Here is a 19987-nt window from a genome sequence, read left to right as displayed (position 1 = left end):
TTTTTTTTTTTTTTTTTTTTCATTTCTGGCATGTAATGGTGCACCCACGTTTTATTACAGGTCACAGTCTGAAGCAAAAATGTTGTTCTTCAGTTTGGAAACACATCAGTAGCCATCTGCACACCTCACTATGATGAAATTTGTTCTTTATGGTGAGAAGAGATGGGGCACCCAACTTGTTGACTCTTTCTGAAATCTAGGGCTGTCATTAGTGATCAGCTGAATACTTCTGTAACGTATGCCAATCTCAGTAGCAATTTCAACAATGGTTATTTGGCGATTGTCTTCACTAAGCTGATTAACAATGCAAATATACTCCTCAATGCTCAAGTATTACAGAGTAAAATGCAAGTATTATGGAAATGCCTCAAAAGGGAATCCCTAGATGGAAGGCAACATTCTTTTCAAGGAGCACTACTCAGAAAATGTAGAGAACTGGCATTTGAAGTTGACTGGAAAATTATTCTGCTGCCACAAATATATATTTCGTGTAACAACCACAGAGATTAGATACAAGGAATTAGGATTCATAAAGAGATAGATAGACAGTCTTTTTCCCTCACTCTATTTTCAAGTGGAACAGGAAAGGAAATGCCTAGCAGTGTTGCAGAGTATCCTCTGCCATACACCATATGGGGGCTTGTGGAGCACGTATGTCAGATGTACAGTAGATGGGGCTTGCAAAGAAAATACGTATGTATGTATGTATGTATATATGTATGTCAATATAATGGAAGGAAACATTCCACGTGGGAAAAATTATATATAAAAACAAAGATGAGGTGACTTACCGAACAAAAGCGCTGGCAGGTCGATAGACACACAAACAAACACAAACATACACACAAAATTCAAGCTTTCGCAACAAACTGTTGCCTCATCAGGAAAGAGGGAAGGAGAGGGGAAGACGAAAGGAAGTGGGTTTTAAGGGAGAGGGTAAGGAGTCATTCCAATCCCGGGAGCGGAAAGACTTACCTTAGGGGGAAAAAAGGACAGGTATACACTCGCACACACGCACATATCCATCCACACATACAGACACAAGCAGACTTGTGTCTGTATGTGTGGATGGATATGTGCGTGTGTGCAAGTGTATACCTGTCCTTTTTTCCCCCTAAGGTAAGTCTTTCCGCTCCCGGGATTGGAATGACTCCTTACCCTCTCCCTTAAAACCCACTTCCTTTCATCTTCCCCTCTGCTTCCCTCTTTCCTGATGAGGCAACAGTTTGTTGCGAAAGCTTGAATTTTGTGTGTATGTTTGTGTTTGTTTGTGTGTCTATCGACCTGCCAGCGCTTTTGTTCAGTAAGTCACCTCATCTTTGTTTATATATATATATATATATATGTATGTCTGTAGATGTAGATGTACATGTAGCTGTAGATGTAGTAATGCTGGTCCTCGGGCTACGTTGGTGAGCTGCATTCTCAGCTGTTTCTTGTCCTCATAAAAACTGTTGTGCCTTGCATACACTTGAGTCTTTCTCAGGGTGTTGTCCCTGAACTGTGCTCCAAGTCATTTCAAAATTTTGGATGGTTTTATGCCCTCTGTTGTGAGAAAGTTGATTACAATATGTTATTCAACAGAGTACCTCTTACTCTGACTGAAGACATGGTACAATACTGTATTTACTCGAATCTAAGCCACACTTTTTTCTGATTATTGTAATCCAAAAAACCACCTGCGGCTTAGAATCGAGTGCAAAGTAAGTGGAAGTTCGGAAAAATGTTGGTAGGTGCTGCTACAACTAACTTTTGCCATCAAATGTATGTAGCGCTACACAGGTATGCTTTGCAGGCACAAAGATAAATACTGGCGCCAAAACCTCTGCATCAGTAAATAAATTAAAAGAAAAGGTGAAGAATGTAAACATTATGCCATGTATTCTTTCGTGTCTGCTGCTATCTCATTTAAATCCTGTCTGCCTAATAAACTACGAAACTAGAGTGAGACAACAGCAAATACAGAAGAATATACATATCATGTCATGTTTATATCCATATTATTCTTATGTTGAATAGTGATGCAGTCAGAAATGAAGCACAGCAACTGACTAGATTTTTAAATCTAAGATGAATCTAATTTCTGTGCAAAATGTAATGTACTAAAGAGGCGTCTGCAAAGATTTTCAAACGGAGAAAAATTTTCGCTAAACTCTCGTTCAGAACATCTTCTATCACACGCAGTCTTTTATTTGGTTCTTGTTGATCATTATCAAAGAAAGCTGCAGTGTAAGTAATAACAAATCACAGTCTCTTGCCATTGTTTCGCTTACGAGACAATTCCTCTCTTTTTTTTTATTGTAAGCCGTGGAGCGTGCACAAAAGCAAGCCATGCCACGAGCGATGACAGGTCGTAAACAATCATTATCAGAATGCAACAAACAATGCATGACACAGTACAATAATGCGTTTTCAGCTTAGAGTGTTGTAAAAGAACAAAGATAACGGCACTTATCAGATCAAAGCAAAACAAGCAATTGATTCAAACCAGATGAAGCACGTGAAAAAGGAAGGGTACCCGTATAAATACGGATGGAGAGCCTGACACGTAACAATGGCTACTTGGTAAAGCTTAACTGTTAAGCCTACAACTCGCACCAAACTACTGTAGCTGTATCTTCATCCATTCGACCCCAATTGTGTCTCATGTTACAATGAACCAACTTAGTTTCGATTTGGAGGTGCGGCCTAAAACTTTTCGAGTCTCAAATTTCTGGTGCGGCTTAGATTCGGAAATATTTTTATTCCTTGATTTTGAGTCTCATTTTTCAGGTGCGGCTTAGATTCGAGTAAATATGGTAACCATTTAGCTATTGAGGACAATCACTGGAAATGAAAGCAACAATGGGCGGAGATTACACTGCTCTCCATTTACAAAACGGCCTCACATAAAGTTTGAACTATAACATACTGTAGCCATCCCTGTAGGGTGATAATGTAGTAATGCCCCAGATACAAAGCTCATACTGGTTGTATGAGTCTCAGCTCACCCTCTGATGAGCCACCGCTCGTAAGAAGGCCAGTCATAGAACTGCTATTGTTATTGTAAATTGCGTATTGTGAATGAAACACCATTAAACTATTGTTTTTTCTGTAATCCTCGCTTCATTAGTTATAAGCCCCCAATTACAGCAAAATTACCACTCATGTGGACCTTTGTGAAGGGGGAGGGTTGTATAATGTATAGTTATTGCTAGGTATTGTAACCGCCTCAATCTTTTCGATTGTTCCACCAAGGATAGCCAGGAAAGCGAGGCCCAAATACTGTACTGCCAGTGTTGGTGCTGTGGCACCAGTGTTGATGGTGCAGTACATTCTGGGAGACTAGTGAGGTTCTCTCAATCATATTGAGTGAGTCGTAGCTACAGTGGGTCTGGGAGACTGCTCACACTCTCAATTACTGGCCTTGGCAGGCAACAGACCGATGTTGGAGAGACTAAAGTTTTCCACCATATCTCCCCTGATGTAAAGCCCCTGTATCCCTTTTTCCAGTTAACCACTTTGGTGTAAATTATGCTTCCATCTGATTACTCTTAAATTCACTGCTTATCCTTTCACCCCCACTACTAGTTTGGTCATTTTATGCAAGTGAAAAAAGTAGACGAAAATGTTAAGCCATTATTGTGGCGCTTATGTTCAGAAGACAGTTGTACAAACCACATGGGTTAATTATTCAAAAAACATAAGTGGAAACCAGAAACTGAGTAATAAGATTAACATCAAGAGTAAGAAATTTGAACAAGAGGTTTAACAAAACTTGGCAGATTAAAACTGTGTGCCAGACCGAGACTCGAACTCGGGACCTTTGCCTTTCGCAGGCAAGAGCACTTGCCCGCGAAAGGGAAAGGTCCCGAGTTCGAGTCACGGGCAAGAGCACTTGCCAGCGAAAGGCAAAGGTCTTGAGTTCGAGTCTCGGTCCGGCACACAGTTTTAATCTGCCAGGAAGTTTCACATCAGCGCACTCTCCACTGCAGAGTGAAAATCTCATCCTGGAAGAGGTTTAACGTTTCAATTGCAGAAATCAAAGAAACAGTGCACTCAGCTGAAAGCTGCCACATGTGCATCACATTTATTTATTTGTTTATCTTTATTCATCCAAGGATCATCTCATAATTATACAGGATTTGTCAGTGTAACACAATGCAAATCAATAGGTCAAATACACAACACACAGCATACTTAACATGCTTTATGAGGTTTATGAATATCTACATCTACACTCTTCAAACCACTCTGAGGTACTGGTAGAGGGTACATTCCATTGTACCAGTTTCTTCCTGTTCCAGTCACATATGGAATGTGGGAAGAATGATTGTCTGAATACCTCTGAGTGTGCACTAATTATTCTAATCTTACTCTCACAATCCTTTTGTGAGCAACACACAGTGACTATAGTATATTCCTAGAGTCACCATTTAAAGCTGACTCTTGAAACTCTGTTAATAGACTTTGTTGGAATAGTTTATGTCCATCTTCAGAGTCCTCCAGTTCAGTTCCTTCAGTATCTGAGACACTCTCCCACAGATTAAACAAACTTGTGACCATTCGTGCTGTCACACATTTAAGCAATATCATAAGATGGGTTGCACAAATGATTTGTAAGGAATCTCCTTTGTAGACTGAATACACTTTTCCGGTGTCATTCCAATGAACCGAAGTCTACCACCTGCTTCATCTGTAACTGAACCTATGTGATCATTCCATTTCATATCTCTACAGAGTGTTACACCCAGGTATTTGTATGAGTTAGTCAATTCAAATTGTGAATCATTGATATTATAGTCATACGTCACTACATTTTTTCATTTTGTGAAGCACACAATTTAACATTTTTGAATCTTTAAAGCAAGTTGCCAATCCTGGGACCACTTTGAAATCTAATCAAGATCTGACTGAATCTTTATGCAGCTTCTTTCAGATAGTATTTCATTACAGATAAATGCATCATCTGAAAAAAGTCTGATTGTATATTAATATTGTCTATGAGGTCATTAAAATACAACATGAACAGCAAGGGCCCCAACACACTTTCCAGGAGTACACCCGAAGTTATTTCTACATCTGATGATGACTCTCTATCCAAGATAACATACTGCATCCTCCCTACCAAAAAGTCCTCAATCTGGTCACAAATTTCGCTTGATACCCCATATGATCAAACTTTTGACAATAAGTGTAGATATGGTACTGAATCAAATGCTTTCCGGAAATCAAGGAATACTGCAGCTACGTGATTGCCTTGTTCCAAAGCTTTCAGTATGTCATATGAGAAAAGTGCAAGTTGGGTTTCACATGATCGATGTTTTCGGAATCCATGCTGGTTGACATTGAGGAAGCCATTCTGTTCAAGTTACCTCATTACTTTTGACAGTATAGGACCAGTTCTCTGTGAGGATAGGAGAGGCAGTGTATGAGGATAGGGCAGGTGGTAGGTGGCTGCGGCCCTAATTGAGAAACCATCCTGGTGTTTGCCTTCGTGATCTAGGAAAACCCAAATCAGGATGGCCAGACAGAACAACTCCATCCTACCAAATGTGAGGTGTTTCTTAACAGCTGCACTGTCCCATTAGGTAACACTCTACTGTATAATGTTCCTTTATTTACACACAATTTGTTTTAGGTAATTTGTAACATAAAATGTAGTTTTGTTCTTCATTGCGGCACACCTTAGGACCTCTACTGATCAGAATGCTATCTTATTGCACTGGTCGCAACTGTCAGTCTCTCCATCTTGCTTGCCATGCCAAGTAGTCATCTGATATTGAACATGACATTGTTTTCAATGGAAGCATATTTCTTCTCTCTTATTTTTCCTGCTGTAAGTGAAACATCTCATTACAGTTTTTAAATGATTTGGCAGTATTCAGATAGCGCCTTTCTCAAAGTAATTTCGATCTTTCCTTTTCTAACATGATAACATGGTTCCTCTTTATAATTTCACAGAGTTCCAGTGGAGTTCTACCATTGACACATTTTCGCCTGTTTGTACTTCATAAATAGAATGTGAATTTTGGCACACACATGTAGTATAGGGAAAAAAATGTAATAAAATATTTCATGATTTTTGCACACACCCTGCCACACTTCTCCATTGTTCCTATATATTTTCTGTAATCCAGTTCATGTTTTACTGAATAGGTAATTGGTTTGGTGGTCTGTTTTGCCAGTTGGTTCCATGTCATTGGTGTAATGTGGAATGAAATTCCACTTCTCTCCAATTTTGCGAGTAATAACAAGAAACCATTAAAACAAATATATCCTACATTCATAGTTTTGCTGTGGACATCTCCTGATGTGCATATACATCACTGACATAGGTCACACACAGAATCATCATTAATGTATATGTCACAAGTAGTTAAAGGCTTAATAGCACATGTAGAGATGTAAGAATTCTGTTAATCAAAGATTTAATCTAGGAGATGGTAGCCAAATTTCGGGAGAAAAAAATAAAAATAAAATAAATATTTTGTGACAAAACTTCTTTGGCATTGTTGTGCAACATTCCCCTCTTTCCTTAATTATACACCTTAAGATAGTGTCTCCTATTTCCTATTTAATATGTGCTTGGTTCTCATTTTTCAAAAGTTTTAGTAGTGGGGCAGGATAGTTGATTTATTTCAGAAATTAGTTACAAATTGTACTGTAAATAACTGATGATTGCAACACTCAGAGTTTATAAACGCTTCCATTTACTTGATGTAGCTCAAGTACACTGTTGGAATTGTGACATACTTTTCCTTAATCTTTAATTTATACTAACAGAGTCTTGAGTTGGTCTGCAAATTCCTTGTAGTATGACATATTAAGACCACTGTTTGCTGTTGATATTAGACAAAAAATTGCAGGCAACTGGTATATTTTGTGATCTTTCAAAGGCATTTGACTGTGTAAATCACAATATCCTTTTAAATAAATTAGAATATTATAGTGTAACAGGAAATGCTGCAAAATGGTTCAAATCTTATATCTCTGCCAGGAAACAAAGGGTGTTATTAGGAAAGAGACATGTATCAAGCCATCAGGCATCAGCCAACTGTGAACTAATTGCATGTGGGGTCCCACAAGGTTCCATTTTGGGGCCCTTACTTTTCCTTGTGTATATCAATGACCTTTCATCAGTAACATTACCAGCTGCCAAGTTCGTTTTGTTTGCCAATGATACAAACATTGCAATAAATAGCAAATCAATTGTAGTCTTAGAAAGATCAACTAATAAAGTATTTGTGGACATTAATCACTGGTTCCTGGCCAATTCTTTGTCACAAAACTTTGAAAAAACACACTACATGCAGTTCAGAACTTGTTAGGGGTGTCTCATGAGTATATGCCAAACATACAATGACAAGCAGATAGAAGAAGTGGACAGTGTTAAATTCTTGGGATTACAGCTTGATAATAAATTCAACTGGGAGGAGCACACCACAGAACTGAAGTGGCTTAACAAATCTCTATTAGCAATGCGAATTGTGTCAGACATAGGGGATATAAAAATGAAAAAGCTGGCATACTATGCTTACTTTCATTCCATAATGCCATATGGGATTATATTTCGGGGTAATTCATCAAGCCAAGCTAAAGTTTTCCGGGCACAAAAACGTGCAGTAAGAGTTATATGTGGTGTGAACTCAAGAACATCCTGCAGAAGCCTGTTTAGGGAACTAGGGATACTAACTACTGCTTCCCAATATATTTATTCCTTAATGTAATTTGTCATTAAAAATATATCACTTTTTCAAACCAACAGCTCAATTCATTGAATCAGTACTAGAAATAAGAATAATCCTCACAAGGATTTGAAGTCACTTAGTCTTGTACAGAAAGTTGTGCATTATTCAGGAACACACATTTTCAATAACTTGCCAGCAGCCATCAAAAGCTTAACAACCAATGAAATTCAGTTTAACAGAAGCCTAAAGGATTTATTGGTGGCCAACTCCTTCTACTCCGTTGATGAATTTCTCAGTAAAACCAACTGATTTGTGTATATATTTAAGTGCAATATAACTTCTGCACCAGTTTAGTGCAGTAATGTGTTCATTGTAAATAAGTATTATAGTAGTTGTATTACACGTTTATTACATTATAAATAAATAAAAAAACTTTTTTATTTTAAATTCAGTGCATTAGTATTTGTAAAATGACTCTTTCATATAGTGTTCATTAAAAAATGACGATCATTCCACTTGGGACCTGTGAAATGGTACATTAGCTTATTTGTTTTAGTTGTAAATATTTGTCATGTATTGTTGTTTTCTGACATGTTCTACATCCTGGAGGACCTCCTCACTCTAGATAAATTGGAATGAAAGTAAATCTAATCTAAATCTAATCTACAAAGTACAATGCCAACTTAACATACTATATGCAGAATCGTGTGATGTTCTGGCCTGAATGAATTGTATTTCAAATATTTTTTTGAATTCATATGCTATAACATTCCTTAGAGAGGAAGCTAACCAATGGATTTTGTGTTATGTAGGTTAAATCAGTTAAATAAATTAAGTAAAAAATTGAAATTTTTACATTACTCACAAATCTGTGTGAGATGTGGGAGATATCCTGAAGCTGACACCTCGAGGGACTGTCTCAATAGAATATAATGCCTTTAATTCACTCCCGAAGAGATGTGTAGCAAACCCAAAGTTGCAACTATGTTTGTGGAAAACAGCAACCAAATCATCTGGTACTACATCTTTATTTGTATCTGTATAATAGATCATAAAATTGCGTTAGTGAGGATAATAATATGCCAAATTTATAGTAATGTTTGTTATGGTAAATAAAAGTTTATACAAATTTGGTCAGTACCTAAGAAGTCTGAAGCGTCATACACAACACGACCAGCAAAATGCTGTATTCCGAAATTCCTCAGCTCCATCGGTTTTGGTTCAAACAGTCGTGGATTCTGTTTGTGCTGCACCTTTACTTTTGCAATGTAAGATTCTACCGTACCACGAATAGAGCATTCAACATCCAACATACTTAACAGTCCTGTACGCTGTAAACAAAAAAAAATGGTTTTGTTAGGGAAGCTAATACAAACCAATGGCAATTCACATTGTCACAAATCATTTGAGACCCACTAACAAGAGATGATGCTTATTCAGAGCATGCACAAACAAAGTAATATTCTTCCAACAGATTGTACATCTCTGTGTGTGTAACATACACCTTCCTTTATAGATATAATGTGCGTATGCCTGTAACTTATTTGCGATAACTCGCAAGATTCTGTTCCTGTCATTTTGTAAATGCTACTACAATTTATGACTTGGACTCTTGTATACTTCTGCATCAGTACTATTAAAAGTGTCTTTAGCTCGCAATTGACAGCCCCGCAAGTTACATCAGCTAGTGCTACAGTCTTGATCCAATCTTTGCAGTATTTGCTCCCAAATTAATGGCTACTCTGAAGCATCTGAATGCAAGAAACTGCCACACAACTCTCCACTACAATTACATTTACTGTAAAAGTCACAACCATTTAGTTATACTACCGGCTTCTAAAGCATCTCTCTGGTTATTTCAACAAGATCATCACATCAAAAGATATGAACAGCAAAGTCATATGAATCTTCTGTAATCTCGTGCCTTGCTAATTTACAAACTAAATATCTATGGAATTATGTATTTTAATGAAAAATGTAACTAGTGACCGAAAGTGTATGTATGTATTACATATTTCACAGAAGTAGATGAAAATTTAAACGGATTGAGCATATAGCACATAAATTTTGAAACTGTCCATCTGCATTGCAAGTATTATCCAGAACTGTAGGCAAGGGCACATGAAAAATAGTGCACCACAGAATTGTGAATTAGTGATAAGGGATAGGAACTTTTTAAGTTTAGGGGTGTCCAAGGAACATATTGAGGACCCTTAACCTTTTACTTAATATATATATACCTACAAGATCATCTTCCTTTTATACAACAAACTGAAACCATTTGAGAAAAATTGTTCATATAATTCAAGAAATTAAGATAAAAAGTAAGCTTTTTATTCATCAATTGAAATTAAACCTTCAGTTTCCCCAGTACATGGGAATGAGTATTTAAGGCAAATTAAAAACTTCGACATTCTGAAAGTTAATGTAGTCCATAGGGGGATGGGAGAAAAATAGAAAGAAAAATATATGTTATACCTTGCTTTGGAAATATTACTTAGTACTTATTGGAATAGTCCATTACATACAAACCTATAAGGCGAGCAGGACATTGTCTATGATAAATCTCGTAATTTAAACATTGCTGTTCAACCTTGGCAAAATAATGCATGCCTTTTAAAATACATTCCTATCTCATAGGTTGTAATTTTGTGTCAGTGAATAGTTGTACTGAATTTTTTATCTGTCTCCTGTATTTCAGAGATGTCCTGCTAGATTTGTTGCTGGTAGGTTCGATCAATATGCAAGTGTTACGGAAATGCTTCATGAACTCAAATGGGAATCCCTGGAGGGAAGACGATGTTCTTTTTGTGAAATACCATGGGAAAATTTAGAGAACAGTCATTTTCAGTTGACTGCAGATCAGCTCTATTGCCTGCAACATACGTTTAGGTTAATTATCATGAAGACAAGGTAAGAGATATTAGGGCTCTTACAAATGCATATAGACAGTTGGTTTCGTAGTAACACACACAACTGAGAAAATCGGTATAATACAACCACTTTATTGCCAAAATCACAACATGTTCGATACATTGTCGTTGTACGTTGTCAATTTGGTATCAATTAAAAAAATCCATGAGCAGGATGAAGTTAGCTAACACTTAGAACATTACAGAATGAGACTGAGGGTGGTTCACTCCACAGTTAAATAGAGAAATATTAGATATTTTTGCATACTGATACTGGCACTGGACGACTGCTGCATTCCGTCACTCTTGAAAGTGTGTCTGAATATGCCACCTCTTGGTGGCTAAGCTTAGACACTTTGCACTAATGTGTGCCTCATGTCCTGCTGAACTTTGACAGGCAACGAGGTGCCGTGTGATTGAGGTGATAACATTACCACAGTTTTCTCCTTGTTCCGTTTTTGAGTCGAATAGGAAAGGAAATGATTATTAGTGCTTCATGGTACTCTCTGCCATAAACCATATCGCGACTCGTGGAGTATGTAGGCAGGTAAATATGTACCCTAATCACATGATTTATAAGTGAATGGACTAGACAAATAATTCACAATTGGATCATGACATTTTCAATCACAGTTTTTTTATTCGATTTCCCTTCTGTACGCTTTTTGTTTTTTTCTGATCGGTTTACCTATTGGTGAATAAATATTACATTATATGATTAATAATACAGAGAAAAAGAAGACAGAAGAAGACAGAAAAACAAAAAAAATGTTGAATGTGACTCAAAACAGATATAGCTACAGTTCTTTTATTGGTAAATGGATGAAAAGGTGTAGCGCAAGCACCATAAAAATGTTGCAAAGCCACCCAGTAATGTCATATTTGGTTTTGTCATCACAACCATTTTTACACTGAAGAGACAAAGAAATTGGTATACCTGCCTAATATTGGGTAGGGCCCCCGCAGGCAGAAGTGCTGCAACACGACATGGCATGAACTCCACTAATGTCTGAAGTAGTGCTGGAGGGAACTGACACCATGAATCGTGCAGGGCTGTCCATAAATCTGTAAGAGTACGAGGAGATGGAGATCTCTTCTGAACAGTACGTTCCAAGGCATCCCAGATATGCTGAATAATGTTCATGTCTGGGGAGTTTGGAGTTTGATGTCCAGCAGAAGTGTTTAAACTCAGAAGAATGTTGCCAGAGCCAATCTGTAGCAATTCTGGATGTGTGGGGTGTCACATTGTCCTGCTGGAATTGCCCAAGTCTATCGGAATCCACAATGGATATGAATGGATGCAGGTGAACAGACAGAATGCTTACATACGATCACCTGTCAGTTATCTAGACACATCAGGGATCCCATTTCACTCCAACTGCACATGCCCACACCTCTACAGAGCCTCCACCACTATGAACAGTCCCCTGCTGACATGCAGGGTCCATGGATTCATGAGCTTGTCTCGATACCCGTACACGTCCATCTGCTCGATACAATTTGAAACGAGGCTCGCCCGACCAGACAACATGTTTCCAGTCATCAACAGTTCAATGTCAGTGTTGATGGTCCCAGGCAAGGCGTAAAGCTTTGTGTTGTGCAGTCATTAAGCGTACACAAGTGGACCTTCGGCTCCGAAAACCCATATTGATGATGTTTCGTTGAATGGTTTGCATGTTGACACTTGTTGATGGCCCAGCATTGAAATCTGCAGCAATTTGCAGAAGGGTTGCACTTCTGTGAAGTTGAACAATTCTCTTCAGTTGTTGTTAGTCCCATTCTTTCAGGATCTTTATCCAGATGATGATGATGATTTGAAGTGAGGATGCTCAACATCATGGTCATCAGCACCCTGATGAAAAATCAGCATGCTAATCTTATGGGTGGGGACGATGGCTGTCCTCCACATGCGGAGCAGTTTATTATGTATTAAAGTCTGCCTCCCTTCCCCACCAATTTTGGGAAGATGACTGACAGTTCACAAAATTTCGCCACTCTTGTAACACTGGAATCAGTATCGGCGAGGATGGTGGGCAGATCTCCATCGAGGCTGAGGGCTGCCACAATATCAGTGTATAGGAAACATGTTGCCAAAATATGCTGAATTGAAAGTAGCATGACACAAGCCTCACAGAGTAGTGTATCGTCCTGCCGGAGGAGGAAGCCATGTGTTAAAGGGATATGTCGGATGTGCAGTCTGGTAAGCAGAACCTCCTTCCAGAGGTGAGGCTCACATGAAGTCCACGGTACCTGTATGGTAGATCTGAACAACCGCAGTTGTTTTCTGTCATGTGCAACCATTCAGTCTCCCACTGGTGCATGATGCATCTGTCAGAAAATGAGACGACAGCGTGCAACGGGATGAAACACTGATGGGCAGCACCTTCCTGACATGCTTCCTTGGCAGCTTGTCGGCCATGTCGTTCCCATGTATCCCAATGTGGCCAGGTACTCAGCAAAAGATCATCTCCTTGCCATGGTGCTGGAGCTGCTGTAAGGGGTCATGGGTGAGCTGAATCAGCTGGTCTACTGGATGCATTTGGGGAAGTGCTTGCAGTGCACTAAGTGAGTCGGAACAGACAAGAAACCTTGTACCATGATGCCTGTGAACCCTATCAAGTGACATCAGAATGCCATATAATTCTGCTTCATAATTTGTAAATTGTCCCAGAAGATACACTTGAAAAATCCTATGAGGGAAAACAGTAGAACAACCGATGACATTCTCTTGCTGGGATCCATCTGTATAAACACATATCCCAAATAGCCTGGTCACATGGGACTGATATGCGAACAGCCATTCAAAGGTGGGTTGGGCCACTGAATTAAATACCAGTGACTGAGATGATGCTCAGATGTTCAGTGTCTGTCGAGCCAAAAGGATACTCCGCCAAATCCAGAGTGACGGTTAACCAGCAGACTCAGAACTGGGGTGGTCTGAAAGGCACCAGTCGATATCTGAATGCTCTCATAGTGAACAGCATCTAACATCTTGATGTAGGATGTACGGGCTGATCCACAGATGCTGCCATAATCTAAATGTGATCAAACAAATGCCCTATAAAACTGTAGGAGACGGGACCCATCAGCTCCCCATATTTTTCCACTAGGAATCTTTTTCCGGCCACAGCAATGTTGGAGATTTGATGTTTTACCAGATTCCTGATATTCACAGTACACTCGTAAAATGATCATATGGGAAAATCTCCACTTCATCGCTACCTCGGAGTTGCTGTGTCCCATCGCTCGTATGCTGACTAAAACACCACATTCTAACTCACTTAAATCTTGGTAACCTGCCATTGTAGCAGCAGTAACCAATCTAACAACTGTGCCAGACACTTGTTAACTTATATAAGCGTTGCTCACCACAGTGTCGTGTTCTGCCTGTTTACATATCTCTGTATTTGAATATGCATTCCTATACCAGTTTCTTTGGCATTTCAGTGTACAACTAACAGGTTACTGGTTGCAAGTGATGCCCATTATCAGACATGACAAAATAACAGAGAATGATAAACTTAAATCCACTCTCACAAGATCATAAGCAATAAGAACAAATACCCTTAACACAACAGTTCCCAAGTATCATAATATGTCACAAGTTTTTACAAGTAAACACACATGGGAAATTTTTTTTAAAAAAGAAAGGGAAAAGCATTAATAAAATAATACTTAAAAATTTAAACGGGTAAATTATATGTTCACCTTAACAAAGGTACATTGCTGTGCCGAGCAGAGTTTGCTAGCATTGTCCTTTAGCTTCTGAGTCTTTGTTATTGTATCAGGACTGAGAATAAGTTTGCCCAAAGTTAAAAAGGCAACTGAGATTGAAAAAATAAATATGTTATTTCGTTCAGTCATTGTCTTCTCCCTGTGGAGGTAAGATTTTTCCATATCTAAAAACGATAATCTACAGTATTTTTTTTAATAAAGAAAAGAAAGCATCAGAAAAGAAGAGACTATTTCCCATTGAGAAGGGAATAATTGTAACAATGGTTTCTCACAGATGAATTTAGAAACATCTGAATCACTTGCTTTCTGAATTCTAGAAGTTCCGTCATCACCACATAGGGAAACAGAGGAACATGGAACAAGTACCTATAACCTCACCAACTGAAATTCTCATTCTTCATCCAGGTTCTAGGCCACACTTATTAACTGCATTGAAGCTGCAACTGTCTCAAACCATTTTACCATTTGTTGAATTTCACTTTCTCCTACCATTCAGCAGGTACGTAGCTACTCTCTGCTGAATATGCCCTGTCCGAGTGTGCCTTTTATTATAAGCTGAAGAAACTATTTCCAGTCACTCTGGTCAGCTCATCTTGATTAATTAACCTTTTCCTTTTATGGACCACTCTTGCAATTCGGTAAGGGGTGCAGCTGTAAGAATCAGCATGGCACAGATTTTGAAAATCTAAATTGTTCGCTTACAAGGAACCTTGAAGGCCAATTCACACTGGCTGTCACATCAAAACATTCCACAATGCATTTCAAAGGCTGGCATTCAAACAGGCCATCAATGGACCATCACATTCAATCATGTGAAGTTTTCTCAGGAAGGAAGTTTTGACAGTGCCGTCGCCTCCTAACACGGATTTTAACCATTTTTTGGCATGCTACTCATGTTATGGTAATGGATTTGTGCTTTTGTGTCTTCTTAATCTTTTTTTTATTATTGTGCTTTGTTTTCATGGCAAATTTCTAATGTTTATGGGTGTCTTGGGTATTTTTCCATTGAGTGGTTTTACACAGCAGAGGTCAGATATCTGAAAGTGAAAAATTATTTTGGTTTTACAATAACAGAGCAAAGCTGACTCTCATGCTGTATATACACAAAAACAACTCGATGAAACAATTTAATTAAACAATATTTTAAGTGAAAAAGTCAGCTGTAATGGAAGAGAAAAATACTGTTGTTTAAGATGTTCTCTGTTACATGAGGAAAAAAAAATGTAATGGATAAGGTAAACAGGCTCTATGTATTCACTATAAATATTGCCTGATTTGTTTGTATGTGCATATTTTTGTTAGCAAATAAATGTTGATGTTTTGAAAAGTTGTTTCACTTCTCAGCACTTTACCACACAAAAGTGATCAAGAACATATGTTATGAAGTTTGCTTTAGCCATTAATGAAATTTATAATAGTTCCTCAATTCCGATTCTATATTCCAACTTTCTGTATCATGGATAGTAACTCATAACCTCACTTTCATGGTTCAGTACTGAGCTAAATGAATGGAAGTGATATGACGGACAGTGTGAATACCCCCTGATGTGACAGTGCCGTGCCTTGATGTGACAGCCTGTGTGGACTGGCCTTTAGTGTAGGACTAACAATTCTGGATTTGATTTAAAATCATTGCAACAATTTTGCATGGCTCCAGAGTGATCCTGAACCCCATTACCGGTAACATTTGAAGTCTTCCTTCAACATGAGTCTCATATACTGCGACTAATATTTTTATTTTGACACTTCATCCTTATACATTAGGAGTTCTTTTCTTTACAGTCTTGGGAGCCATAGGAAACAGGTTTACTTGGGTATACACTCATTCAGTAAATAGAACAGGCACTTTCATGTATGCTTCTTGCTTCTGCATTGTGGAACTGCTGGATAAGAATGCAACCAAACAAATATTGCAAACCATTGTGGCTCTATCCAAGCAAACTGGCATAAAAATGTATTTCTCTAGTTACACATTATGTCTATGAATCATAATTTATTATCAGCTAAAATACTATCGACATGAGGTTTCAGTTGGTGGCCCATTATTTCTAAAGCACTTCTTGCTGCCTGTTTTAATTAAAATAGATAATTTTGTGATCTTTTCAGCTCTACAGTTATGGAAAGGATGGACTGCCAGAAAGGATAGACTGCCACTCACCATAAAAATAACACAGTGGAGTCAGGCACAACAGAAAGACTGTTACACATTAAGCTTTCAACCAAAGCCATCATCAGAAAATAAAACCACACACATTCACAGAAGCAAGCACACCTTACACATACAACTGCTATTTATGGCTGCTCATGCCAGAATGAAACTGAAGCATGTCAAATGGGAGCAACAATCCTTAGTGGCAGGGGAGGCGCGGCAGGGGATGGCATTGTAGGGATGGGGGAGGAAGAAACAGTGCTGCCTGGCAGAGTGTGCAGGGACTAGAGGTGACAGACAAGGCTACCTGGTGCAGCATTGGGAGGCTGGGGGAAGGGAAAAAAAGGGAGTGGAAAGGAGAGGAGCAGAGAATGGAAAAGATGAGCAGGTACATTGCGAGAGATTAGCATACAATGAGAGTAAGGGGACAAGAGTTAGCAGAAGTTGATAGGACAGAGGGGGGGGGGGCAGAAACTGGTGGAGGGAGGGTATGGGAACACTAGGTTGAGGCCACGATGTTTTTGGGAGGAGACAATGTGTTGTAAGGATAAGTCCCATCTGTGCAGTTTGAGAAAGATGGTGGTGGATGGGAGGATTCAGATGACACAGGTTGTGAATCAGCCAATGAAATCAATCATGTTATGTTCAGCTGCATGTTGTGCAACAGGGTGGTCCACTTTGCCTTTGGGCAAAGTTTGGAGGTGACCATTCATCCTGGTGGATAGCTGCTACATGACATGGCTGCTCTAATAGGTGGCCTGGTCTCTGATGGGTAGGACAAACCTGTGACAGGATTGGAATAGGAAGTACTGGGTGGATGGATTGGGCAGGTCTTGCCTCTGGGTCTTCCTCAGGAATATGATCCCTGTGGCAAGGGATTGAGAGTGGCTTAGGGATGGACTAGAATGTCATGGAAGTTTGGTGGACAACAGAACTGCACTTTAAGAGGGGTGGGAAGGGTCTTTGATAAGGTGTCACTCATGTCAGGGCATGATGATAAGATAATCAATGCCCTGATAAAGGATGTGGTTCAGTTGTTCCAGTCTGCAAGTTTTGCTTTTATTTCACAGTTTCCCATATTTCCTAGAATCATTAATATGTTTCTAAAATTGTGATATAATTCTGAACACGTTAGTGAGTGTAGTATGATTCCTAGTTCTTGCTTGTGTTGCGTTTATATAAGAATTCTGTTGCTGATTTCTTAATTAACAAAGTATATATGTGAATTACATTTAATACTGATTTACCAGTGACGAGATGAGGTCAATGCATGGGACATTGTCCACGTAATCAACCTCTACTTCACAGTGGATGCCTTCATCTCTGCAAGATTCAATACTTGACTTAAATATGTGCGTGTTGTAGAAATGCTGCATTGTCTCGGCACACAGGTTTATGCACAGATGTTCAAGTTGACTGGGCTAAAAAGAAAAGAAGATGAAAATATAATCATGCATAAAAGACTTAAAAAGGCAAAAGTTGAGTACTTGGTAAATTGTTTACCTTAGGATCTTCAAAACCAAACATGTCAAGAATGCCAATAAATCCGTCTGTAGCATGTCGAACAGCATTATTTAGGACAGCCATAGACTTACTGGATTTGGAACCAGCTGTCCCTACAGTTGAAGCATGTTGGCTGGCAATCTGAAACAATATCATGTTATCAAATTTTGATTTTATAAAAATTAACAAAGAAGTTTGATTATCTATATTTGCTGTTTTATAGGTTGGCAGGAAATCCAGGACAGGATATAATGTGGGTATGCAGATTGATTGTTATTAACTGCTTAGATAAGGGTGCTGTGCAGCAACATGTTATTAACTGCTTAGAGAAGGGTGCTGCGCAGCAACATGTTGTCGTCTTCAGTTCGATGAGTGCTTTGAAAGGAAGAAATGAGAAGGGTTTTGTGTATGAGAAATTAGTCCATCCATATGATGAGTTATTATAAAAGAGAGGATTATACTTTCTATTATTGAATTTAATTAATTTTATTTTCATTGTTTTGTACCTGTCAGCATTTCCTTTTCAAACAAGATTACTGTGTAAATATTGGTGAAAATTACCTCTGCTTGGTTATGTACAGATTCATTTGAATCTGAGCTGAGAGTTCCTAATGTTGAACCTAGTCGTTTGACACTGTTAGCCCTGCGAACAATTGTTGCCACAGTTCGACAGTAGAGTGCTTTGGCAAGAGAATCTCTTGTCATGTTGGACTGCAACAAAGTAAGTTCGAATCAGTGATGGTCCTGCGTGAGCTGTACAAAATAATGAATAACACAGTAATCAATGTAAACACACACTATATAGTCTCACAAGAAAATTTGTAGAAAAATAAGCATTACGTCTATGCAGTAAGGCTATTTTTACAGCAGGAACAATGAACTACAGCCAAATAAAGTCTAAAATATAATGTATGAAATGAAGATAGAACTGGAGAATCCACAGTTCCAAACTTTGGTACTACTTTTAAACACACATGTCTGCCACTCTAATGCCATCTACATGTGCTGTGTACCAGTCTACCTAATTCATATTGTCATTATACCATCAAACATTTTCCATTGATTGAAACTGTAAGGTTCAATCTTTGATTTCTCTTGGATTCTGGGATTATGTTCTGTCATTTAATGCAACATTTGTCATTTGCAGTGTTATGTGCAAATATAAAATGTAAATTTACACTATGTTTTGGATTCCACATCAAAGTGTAGGTTGTTCTGTAAATGGATGGTAAACCAGGTCTCAGGCCACACTGAATTGAGTTAAAAGGAACCCTAATAAATGGTGCAATGTAAAGTATCCTGTGCCACAATGGTTTGCGGAGAGTAGATATAAAAGTGAACAGTGTAGATAGATAGTGTGTGAGTTAATTTCATGTTCCTTGGATCATTTGCATGATCAGTTGTATTGATGTGGAATGAGTCACTTTACAGTCACATCACAAATTGATTTATAATGGCTACATGCTGAACATTTATAAGGTTTTCTTAAAATTTGAACGTACAGATGTAAGTTGGTAATTCCTACCCACCACCTTTTATGCATTACAGTAATAGAAATTCTGCTAAAGAACAGAAGGAGTTATTAAGGGGGATCTTCTTCAGTTTGTTTTCAAATTTTACTTTGCTGTCTGTGAGACATTTCATGGGTAAGTTAGCAAAAATTTCAGTTGCGGCATTGTGCATTCTTTTTTGTGCTAAAGACAACCTTAATGTCTAATAGTGAACACCAGTTTTCCTTCAGGTATTGTTATTTTGTGCATCATTGTTTTGAATTGCAGTGGATTATTTACACCAATCCTCATGAGGGAATAAATATACTGTGAAGCAGCAGTCAGAATGCTCAACTCTTTCAACAGATGTCTATGAGATGATCATGGATAAGCACCACATGTTATTCTTAAGCACATTTTTAAGCTGTGAATCTTTTCTAAAGATGAATTACCACAGAACATTATTTCAGTGACATTATTGATAAAAATATACAAAATTAATCACCTTACTGGAGGTCAACATCTGAT

At 38.3% G+C, this 19987-nt stretch overlaps 1 protein-coding gene across 1 annotated transcript in view; it reads right to left on the bottom strand.

Moving 5' to 3' along the window:
- LOC124606542 (myosin-I heavy chain) overlaps window positions 1-19987 on the bottom strand; it is a 253040-nt gene that overhangs the window by 59529 nt on the left and 173524 nt on the right. Inside the window, exons 9-13 of the mRNA XM_047138528.1 lie at window positions 18531-18680; window positions 17970-18110; window positions 17714-17887; window positions 8812-9001; window positions 8536-8707 (exon numbers count right to left, since the gene is read on the bottom strand). Of these exons, the coding sequence (XP_046994484.1) occupies window positions 8536-8707; window positions 8812-9001; window positions 17714-17887; window positions 17970-18110; window positions 18531-18680 (827 nt within the window). The remainder of the gene's footprint in view (window positions 1-8535; window positions 8708-8811; window positions 9002-17713; window positions 17888-17969; window positions 18111-18530; window positions 18681-19987) is intronic.

Source organism: Schistocerca americana, chromosome 3 (genome assembly GCF_021461395.2).
Source record: "Schistocerca americana isolate TAMUIC-IGC-003095 chromosome 3, iqSchAmer2.1, whole genome shotgun sequence".
In the NCBI taxonomy this organism is placed as follows: domain Eukaryota; kingdom Metazoa; phylum Arthropoda; class Insecta; order Orthoptera; family Acrididae; genus Schistocerca; species Schistocerca americana.
This window is presented reverse-complemented; position numbering and strand designations above follow the sequence as displayed.